This window comes from Arachis hypogaea, chromosome 17 (assembly GCF_003086295.3).
Source record: "Arachis hypogaea cultivar Tifrunner chromosome 17, arahy.Tifrunner.gnm2.J5K5, whole genome shotgun sequence".
Classification (NCBI taxonomy): Eukaryota; Viridiplantae; Streptophyta; class Magnoliopsida; order Fabales; family Fabaceae; genus Arachis; species Arachis hypogaea.
The window spans coordinates 32,098,273-32,108,456 of record NC_092052.1 but is presented as its reverse complement, the minus strand read 5'-3'; the positions used below and the strand labels follow the sequence as shown (position 1 = coordinate 32,108,456).

The following is a 10,184-nucleotide window of genomic DNA, read 5'->3' as shown; positions in this document are numbered from 1 at the left end:
AGGGCTATACAAAAAACAGGGCTATTGAAGATACCACAACTACCACATTGTTTATAAATGGTAAAATTTAGCCCTGACAAAATAACAGATACTAATTGCCCTATATTTTATGTCTTCAAGTCTTGAAGTCATTCCATGTCTTTTTTTCTGGGAGGTTTGAAACCCGGAGTTGGAACAAATGTCATGAAGCTGGCAAGTTTCTTGGCTGTTGCGGAGCTGCTACCCTTGATGGTTTCAGCTGATACAGCATCTGCTCCTGGAGAGGCATTTTCCTTTGCCCTGGCCCTGGTGACATGGAGTTTTGGAGGCCTTCATCTTTTTCTAGTCTGTATCAAACAGTTATCATCATTGTCTGAAATCAAAAATAGCTACAAGTAACCAATGCTCAAATTAAAAGTCATGGGCAAGATTACTTGAGTGACATTGGTTGAGGTTTGGGATTGTTGTGTCAGTGGAAGCTGAGCATGCTGAGTAACAGGAATTTCAGTATGTTCATCTGGAGCAGCTACTGCTACTGCAGGTGGTGTCTGTATGGGCTGAGTGTGATCTTCCTTTTCTGCAGTTGCATCATCCTTGCTTTCTCCTGAGCATCGTCTTGCTTTTTCTTCCTGCAAGTTCTCTTGTTGTGGCCCACCTCTCTACAGTACATGCACCGAATTGGAGCATACTTCCTTTTCATTTTTGTCTTCGTGCCAGTGGGTCTTTCATCCTTGTCCTTCCTTCTATTTGTTGTTGGTCTGCCTGGTTTAGGTTTGATAGGAGGTGGAATAGGTGCAGGAGAACCAGTTTTCTCCCATAGATCTTGTCCCTTGACAGGATTAACATTGAATTGGTATGTTCTTCTGTAAGCATCCATGCTCAACCATTCGTGGCAATACTCCTTAGGCCTCTTATCCTTTTTTTCTTGAATGGCTGATATTGCGTGCATACAAGGCATTCCTATATATTTCAGAAAAAAAATTCATTCAGTTAAGTATGAATCATGGTATGCATATGAAAAATGAAATCAGTTATGAATTCAACCTGTCAACTGCCAAAACCTGCAGGAGCAAGTATGCTTCCCCAAATCTACCACCATATTAGTAGGCCATCCTTGAACTTCGTAGACTTCCTCTTTAGCATCACCCGACCAGTAGGGAGCCCAGTTTCTGGATAACTTAATAAGAGATTCTAGCCTACTTTGCTGAACTGGAGGAAGTTTTCCTTGATAACTCAAAAGTTTCAGTCTATTATTAGACATGCTTTTCATAACCATTCTTCGTACCTCCTCTGCCAGACTCAGAATAAGCTTACCTCTGTCATGCTTTGTCTTTGCATTGAAGGATTCACAAGCGTTGTTGCAAATGTTGTCGACCTTTGGCCCTTCACTGAAATGGGCTTTGGTCCAAGCTTCCTTCGGCCACTTGGCTAAGTATTCCCAAGCTTTTTCATTAATCCTTTTGACTCTATTCATATTCCTCTCGAACTCAACCGGGGTCCTCGATCTTGCACACTCCCAGACCAAGTCCTTAAGTTCGATGCTGCCCCACTGTTTAGAGAAGTTCCTCCACAAATGCCACACACAAAATCTGTGTGGAACTGCTGGGACGAGTTCTTTGACTGCTGGTATTAACCCCTGCACAAACAGTCAAGCCCGAGAAGATTTACAGTCATTACAGTCCTCAAAGAAGCATCATTAAATCAAAAAAGTCCTTAAAAATCAAATCGTGATTCAAATTAGTCTTCACCTTTTCCATGTCTGATAGGAGCAGCTCCAAGAACCATTTCCAGTTCTCTTTGTTCTCAACATCAACAATTGCGTATGCAATCATAAAAATGTGATTGTTTGCATCATGTCCGCATGCAGTGAGAAACTGTCCTCCGTGTAATGTTTTTTAGGAATGCCCCATCTAGACCTATCAATGGCCTACAGCCTGCTTTGAAACCCTTCTTACAAGCATCTAGACAGACATAAAATCTCTCGAACTAAGGCGGATTATTAGTTATGGGAATCACACCCACCTGAACTATGGAACCTGGGTTGGCAGTGAGCAATTCATGTGCATAATCCGATATCAACCCGTATTGAGCAATCTCATCCCCTTCAACTATCTTCCTAGATGCCTTAAGAGCTCAGGTAATGCATGAACTATTCAGCTTCACGTTGCACTTCCTAACAAACCACTCACACACCTCCATATGCTTCATCTTAGGGTGCTTCCTAAGTTTTGGGTATAACTTGTTCACAGTCCATTCCAATATAGCAGCTCTGTTTTTTCGCTTTCTTGCGCAAGTGTGATTGTCAACTAGTGTTTTTATCTGCCAGGAACTATCACTAGGATTGTGTCTACAATATACTACCCATGTACAGTCTTCACACTTACAAACCACCCTTACTCTAATCTTGTCATTCTTATAGAACCTAATATTCCTACCCCATTGTATAGTGTAATCTCTAGTGGCAGCCATAAAATGTTGCTTGGATTTGAAAACCATATTTACCTCAAACTTCAGATCACCAAATTTGGGCTTGTCATTATAATGTGGATACACAGCTGGCCCTTCATCTTCAGAGTCTAACTCATGGGCAGAATCTTCTGACTTTCATTCATCTCCATCTGATGATTCTTCCCAATCAAATTCGTCATCTGACTCTGAAATTACATGAAAATATCATAAGATTTGTGTAGAAAAAATAAATTATTTGAATAAGATCTATTAATATATTAATACCTCCATCAGAGCATTCATCAGATTCAATGTTCTCATAGTTGGAGTCATCAGTGTCAATAGCTTTGTCCCTTGTTCTGTCAGCAGCAGGCCTATGCTTCTCTCTGTGATCTACTTTCTTGGCCCAAGAAGACTCTACTCCATCAACTCCACTATCACTGTCACTACTGTATATGGAATCTCCTGTAACTTTTGGAGGCTTGTACAAACTGTCTTCAGCACTATCATAGGAATCATGAGATTGACTATCATCTGCAAGTGGAGTTGCCTTGACCTGCCTTCAAGATCTTGTACTGGTTGTGGATTTCACCTTCTTGCTGATCTTGTCGGCTGCTGTAGCCTTGCCACTCCCTTTAGCAGCCTGGGGTTTAGTCTAAAGTTTGGGTTGCTGGATGGGCTTTTGCATAGCCTTGGTTTTGGGCTTTGGAGTGGGCTTAGGTGTGGGCGTACATGTGGGTTGGGGGTTGGCTGAGGAGTAGGCTGAGGTGTGGGCTCAGGAGTGGGCTGAGGTGTGGGCTTAGGAGTGGGCTCAAGTGTGGCTTTAGGTGTGGGCTGATGTGTGGGCTGAGAAGTGGGCTGGGGTGTGGGCTGAGGAGTAGACTTAGGTGTGGGCTAAGGAGTAGGCTTAGGTGTGGGCTGAGTTTTGGCTCTTTTTGGCTTATGTGATTTTTTTGTTATCTTACAGTAATCTTGGGACATTGCATCATTGTGGTCCTTGTTCAGTTTCTCTGCTTCTTCAGGGATGGTTGGCAAACAAAGTACTTCATCATCATCCTCGCTCATTGATGAGCGGATAATTTATACGCTTTTTGGCATTATTTTTAGGTAGTTTTTAATATGTTTAGTCACTTTTTATTATATTTTTATTAGTTTTTAAATAAAAATCATATTTCTGGACTTTACTATGAGTTTGTGTGTTTTTCTGTGATTTCAGGTATTTTCTGGCTGAAATTGAGGGAGCTGAGCAAAAATCTGATTCAGGCTGAAAAAGGACTGCAGATGCTGTTGGATTCTGACCTCCCTGCACTCAAAATGGATTTTCTGGAGCTACAGGAGTCCAATTGGTGCGCTCCCAATTGCGTTGGAAAGTAGACATCCAGTGCTTTCCAGAAATATATAATAGTCCATACTTTGCTCAAGGATAGATGACGTAAACTGGCATTTAGTGTCAGTTCTATGTTGCAGTCTGGCGTTCAGCGCCAGAAACAGGTTACAAGTTGGAGTTCAATGCCAGAAACAGGTTACAACCTGGAGTTCAACTCCAGAAACAGCCCAAGCACGTGAGAAGCTTAAGTCTCAGCCCCATCACACACCAAGTGGGCCCTAGAAGTGGATTTCTGCACTATCTATCATAGTTTACTCATTTTCTGTAAACCTAGGTTACTAGTTTAGTATTTAAACAATTTTTAGAGATTTATTTTGTAACTCATGACATTTTAGATCTGAACTTTGTACTCTTTGACGGCATGAGTCTCTAAACTTCATTGTTGGGGGTGAGGAGCTCTGCTGTGTTTCGATGAATTAATACAACTATTTCTATTTTCTATTCAAACACGCTTATTTCTATCTAAGATGTTTATTCGCACTTCAATATATGGATGTGATGATCCGTGACACTCATCATCATCCTCAACCTATGAACGCGTGCCTAACAACCACCTCCGTTCTACCTTCGATTGAATGAATATCTCTTGGATTCCTTAATCAGAATCTTCGTGGTATAAGCTAGAATCCATTGGCAGCATTCTTGAGAATCCGGAAAGTCTAAACCTTGTCTGTGGTATTTCGAGTAGGATTCAGGGATTGAATGACTGTGACGAGCTTCAAACTCACAAGGGCTGGGCGTAGTGACAGACGCAAAAGGATCAATGGATCCTATTCCAACATGAGTGGGAACCGACAGATGATTAGTCGTGCGGTGACAGCGCACTTGGACCTTTTTCACTGAGAGGACGGATGGTAGCCATTGACAACAGTGATCCACCAACACACAGCTTGCCATAGGAGGAACATTGCGTGCGTGAAGAAGAAGACAGGGAGAAAGCAGAGATTCAGAAAACAAAGCATCTCCAAAACTCTAACATATTCTCCATTACTGCATAACAAGTATTTATTTCATGCTCTTTTATTCTTTGCAATTCAAATTGATAATTATAATTGATATCCTGACTAAGAGTTACAAGATAACCATAGATTGCTTCAAGCCAACAATCTCCGTGGGATTCGACCCTTACTCACATAAGGTATTACTTGGACGACCCAGTGCACTTGCTGGTTAGTGGTACGAGTTATAAAAAGTGTGATTTACAATTCGTGCACCAAGTTTTTGGCGCCGTTGCCGGGGATTGTTCGAGTTTGAACAACTGACGGTTCATCCTGTTACTTAGATTAGGAAGATTTTGTCTTTTGGGTCAAAGTCTTTTACTTTCTTTTCAAAAATCTTTTAAAATTTTTTTATTTTTCTTTATTAATCTGTCTTTTATCTTTGAGTCTCTTATTATTGTTCTTGTTAAAGTTTTAGAATCCTTATTTTCTTTTTCAAAATTTTTTGTTTTCGAAATTTTATTTTTTTACTAATAATTGAGTTTTTCTGTTTGAGTTTAGTTTTATATTTTAAGTTTGGTGTCAATTGCATGTTTTTATTTTCTTTTAAATTTTTTAATTTGTGTTCATTGTTCTTTCTTAATCTTCAAGTTGTTCTTGTTTATTTTCCTTGTTTGATCTTTAGTTTTTCTTGTTTTGTGATTTTCTTTTGTTTTTCTTGTGCATTCTAGAATTATTAGTATCTAAAAAAAAATAATAATAAAATATTTTTATGCATTAGACACCTTGTTAAAACACTTTAAATTTATAGCTCAATTGGCTAGAGCGTGGTGCTTATGTTCTTGGTAATTTGCTATCTTCTTAAAAAAAAAAAACTTTTTCAAAAACATAATTTTTCTTTGGATAAATCTTGTGCCAAACTTTAAGTTTGGTGTTTTCTTGTTGATTTTTCTTTAGTTTTCGAAAATTTTATCTTGGTTTTCTAAAAATTTTAAGTTTGGTGTTCTATCTTCATGTTCTTGCTGTTCTTGTGAGTCTTCAAAGTGTTCTTGAGTCTTCCTTGTGTTTTGATCTTAAAATTTTTAAGTTTGGTGTTCCTTGGTGTTTCCCTCCAAAATTTTCGAAAATAAGGAGCATTAGATCTAAAAATTTTAACTTTTGTGTCTTTTTATTGTTTTTCTCTTTCCTCATTGAATTCAAAAATATCTTTTTCCTTTATTTTAATTGATTTTCGAATTTTCTTTTTAAAAATTCAGATTTTATTTTAAAATTTTTTATTTTATCTTATCTTAGTTTTAAAATTTCAAAATTCAAATCTTTTTCAAAACAATCATATCTTTTTCAAAATCTTATCTTATCTTATTTCAAATTTCAAATTTCAACTTCCAAAATTTCAAAATTCAAATTTCAAAATTTAAAATTTAAAATTTAATTTTCAAATTTCAATTTTCAAATCTTTTCAAAATTTAAATCTTTTTCAAATCCTTATCTTAATATTGTTGACTTTTTCGAAAATTCAAAATTCAATTTTCAAATTTCAAATTTCAAAATTAATTTTCAAATTTAAAATTTAAATTTCAACACTTTTTAATTTAAATTTCTTATCTTCTCTTGCCTAGCTTATCTAATCTTTTCTAATCTCAAAACTTAAAATCAAATCTTTTTCATATCTTTTCTTTCTTTTTTCTTTTATTTTATTTTCTTACAAGTATCTTTAAATTTAAGACATATCTTTTTCAAAACTTCATAACCAATTTTTCTCTCTTCATTTTTTTGAAAATCCTCACCCACATCTTTTTCTAATCTTTTTAATTAATTAATTTAGTTTTCAATTTTCTTTTATTTATTTTCCTTCAAATTTTTGAAATTATAGTTAATTTTTTATTTATTTTCTTTTATTTTATTTAATTTTAATTTCGGTTTTCAAAAAAAAAAATTTTTGCAATTCGCATCATCTCCCTTTCTCCATCATGGACCTAAGTGGAAATGAACAGTCCAGAAGGACTCTAGGGTCATATGCTAACCCCACTACTGCTTCATATGGGAGCAGTATCTGTATACCCTCCATTGGAGTCAGTAGCTTTGAGTTGAATCCTCAGCTCATTATCATGGTGCAGCAAAGTTGTCAGTATTTTGGTCTTCCATAGGAAGAACCTACAGAGTTTCTGGCACAATTTTTACAAATTGCTGACACAGTACATGATAAGGAAGTAGATCAGGATGTCTACAGATTATTACTGTTTCCATTTCCTGTAAAAGACCAAGCTAAGAGGTGGTTAAATAACCAACCTAAGGCTAGCATAAGGACATGGAAACAGCTGTCAGAAAAATTCCTGAATCAATACTTCCCTCCAAAACGGATGACACAGCTAAGGCTGGACATCCAAGACTTTAAACAAGGAGATAATGAATCTCTTTATGATGCCTGGGAGAGATACAGAGAGATGCTAAGAAAATGCTCCTCTGAAATATTTTCAGAATGGGTGCAGTTAGACATCTTTTATTACGGGCTTACAGAGAAAGCTCAGATTTTTCTAGACCACTCAGCTGGTGGATCTATACACATGAGAAAGACAATTGAAGAGGCTCAAGAGCTTATTGATACAGTTGCCAGAAATCAGCATCTGTACCTAAGTAGTGAATCTTCCAAGAAAGAAGAGGCTAAAACAGTAACTGCTGAACTCAGTCCTGCAGAACAAATTACTGAATTCAATCAGCAATTGGACTTTCTAACAAAACAGCTGGCCAAATTCAAGGAGATACTACAAGACACAAGAATGGCTAATCTGAATATGGAAGTACAGTTAAAGCAAACAAAACAGCAGTTATCAAAACAAATAACAGAAGAGTGCCAAGCAGTTCAATTAAGAAGTGGAAAAACATTAAATACCTCACTTCAAGGCAGCAGGAAGCCAAGAAATAAACAAACTGCTATTCAAAATCCCTCTGAGGACAGTAAGAGCCCAGAGAGGAATAACTCTGGCGTTCAAACGCCACAAACAGGCAGGGATTTGGCGTCAAACGCCCAATGGAAGCTTAGTTTTGGCATTCAAATGCCAGGAACAAGTAAGGAGTTGGCGTCCAACGCCAATCCAGCTTCTAACCCTGGCATTCAAATGCCAGTGAGGGATCAGACACACACAAGTGCTGATAACAACCCCTCTAAAAAGGCTTTTCCAACCACTTCTGTAGGAAATAAACCTTCAGCAACCAAGATTGAGGAGTACAAAGCCAAGATACCTTATCCTCAAAAACTCCGCCAAGAGGAGCAGGATAAGCAATTTGCTCGCTTTGCAGACTATCTCAGGACTCTTGAAATAAAGATTCCGTTTGCAGAGGCACTTGAGAAAATACCCTCTTATGCCAAGTTCATGAAAGATATCTTGAGTCATAAGAAGGATTGGAGAGAAACTGAAAGAGTTCTCCTCACTGAAGAATGCAGTGTAGTCATTCTGAAAAGCTTCCCAGAAAAGCTTAAAGATCCCGAGAGCTTTATGATACCATGCATATTAGAGGGTAATTGCACCAAGACAGCTTTATGTGATCTTGGGGCAAGCATCAACCTAATCCCTGCATCCACTATCAGAAAGCTTGGCTTGACTGAAGAGGTCAAACCAACCTGGATCTGTCTTCAACTTGCTGATGGCTCCATTAAATACCCATCAGGCATAATTAAGGATATGATTGTCAAGGTTGGGCCATTTGCCTTCTCTACTGACTTTGTAGTGCTGGAAATGGAGGAGCACAAGAGTGCAACTCTCATTCTAGGAAGACCATTCCTAGCAACTGGACGAACCCTCATTGACGTTCAAAAAGGGGAGATAACCCTGAGAGTCAATGAGGATGAGTTTAAGTTGAATGTTGTCAAAGCTATGCAACATCCAGACACATCAGACGACTGCCTGAGCGTTGATATTATTGACTCCCTAGTGGAAGAGGTCAATATGACTGAGAGTCTCGAATCAAAGCTAGAGGACATTTTTAAAGATGTTCAGCCTGATCTGGAGGATTCAGAGGAATTGAAAGAGCCTCTGAAACTTCCTCAGGAAGAGGAAAAACCTCCTAAATCCGAGCTCAAACCATTACCACCATCCCTGAAATATGCATTTCTGGGAGAAGGTGACACTTTTCCGGTGATCATAAGCTCTGCTTTAAATCCCCTGGAAGAGGAAGCACTACTTCAAGTGCTAAGGACACACAAGACAGCTCTTGGGTGGTTCATAAGTGACCTTAAGGGCATTAGCCTAGCAAGATGCATGCACAAGATCCTATTGGAGGATGATGCTAAGCCAGTGGTTCAACCACAGAGGTGGCTAAATCTAGCCATGAAGGAAGTTGTGCAGAAAGAGGTCACTAAGTTACTAGAGGCTGGGATTATTTATCCTATTTCTGATAGCCCCTGGGTGAGTCCTGTCCATGTTGTCCCTAAGAAGGGAGGTATGACAGTGGTTCATAATGAAAAAAATGAATTGGTTCTTATAAGAACAGTTACAGGGTGGCATATGTGTATTGACTACAGAAGGCTTAATACAGCCACCAGGAAGGATCACTTCCCTTTACTATTCATAGACCAGATGCTAGAAAGACTAGCAGGTCATGAATACTACTTCTTTTTGGATGGCTATTCAGATTACAACCAAATTGCAGTAGATCCTCAGGACCAAGAGAAAACAGTATTCACATGTCCATTTGGAGTATTTGCATACAGAAGAATGCCTTTTGGTCTGTGCAATGCACCTGCAACCTTTTAGAGGTGCATGCTCTCTATCTTCTCTGATATAGTAGAGAAATTTCTCGAAGTCTTCATGGACGACTTCTCAGTATTTGGAGACTCATTTAGCTCCTGTCTTAACCATCTAGCACTTGTTCTGAAAAGATGCCAAGAGACTAACCTGGTTCTAAATTGGGAAAAATGTCACTTTATGGTGACTGAAGGAATTGTCCTTGGGCATAAAATTTCGAACAAGGGAATAGAGGTGGATCAAGCTAAGGTAGAGGTAATTGAAAAATTATCACCACCCACCAATGTTAAGGAAATCAGAAGCTTTCTGGGGCATGCAGGATTCTATAGGAGGTTTATAAAGGATTTTTCAAAAATTGCAAAACCTCTGAGCAATCTACTAGCTGCTGACACGCCATTTATGTTTGACACAGAGTGTCTGCAGGCGTTTGAAACTCTGAAAGCTAAGCTGGTCACAGCACCAGTTATTTCTGCACCAGACTGAACATTACCATTTGAACTAATGTGTGATGCCAGTGACCATGCCATTGGTGCAGTACTGAGACAGAGGCATAACAAGCTTCTACATGTCATTCATTATGCTAGCCGCATTTTAAATGAGGCCCAGAAAATTTACACAACCACAGAAAAAGAGCTGCTTGCAGTGGTTTATGCCATTGACAAGTTTAGATCATACTTAGTAGGATCAAAA

The 10,184-nt window shown here is 38.4% G+C and overlaps 1 protein-coding gene across 1 annotated transcript; it reads right to left on the bottom strand.

Moving 5' to 3' along the window:
* Window positions 1-511: 511 nt before the first annotated feature.
* Window positions 512-2,419, bottom strand: LOC140180568 (uncharacterized). The gene is made up of 5 exons (XM_072221803.1): window positions 2,415-2,419; window positions 2,173-2,326; window positions 2,002-2,103; window positions 1,024-1,615; window positions 512-939 (listed from the first exon to the last, which is right to left on the bottom strand). Exons 1-5 carry the CDS (start codon window positions 2,417-2,419, stop codon window positions 512-514), a joined length of 1,281 nt encoding a protein of 426 aa, XP_072077904.1.
* Between the last annotated feature and the right edge of the window lie 7,765 nt (window positions 2,420-10,184).

Excerpts from the sequence above, each read along its gene's own strand:
- LOC140180568 (XM_072221803.1), bottom strand. Across the intron at positions 2,104-2,172 it reads CTAAGATGAAGCATATGGAG|GCATCTAGGAAGATAGTTGA; the intron begins GTGTGTGAGTGG and ends TGAGCTCTTAAG. Across the intron at positions 940-1,023 it reads CAGGTTTTGGCAGTTGACAG|GAATGCCTTGTATGCACGCA; the intron begins GTTGAATTCATA and ends TGAAATATATAG.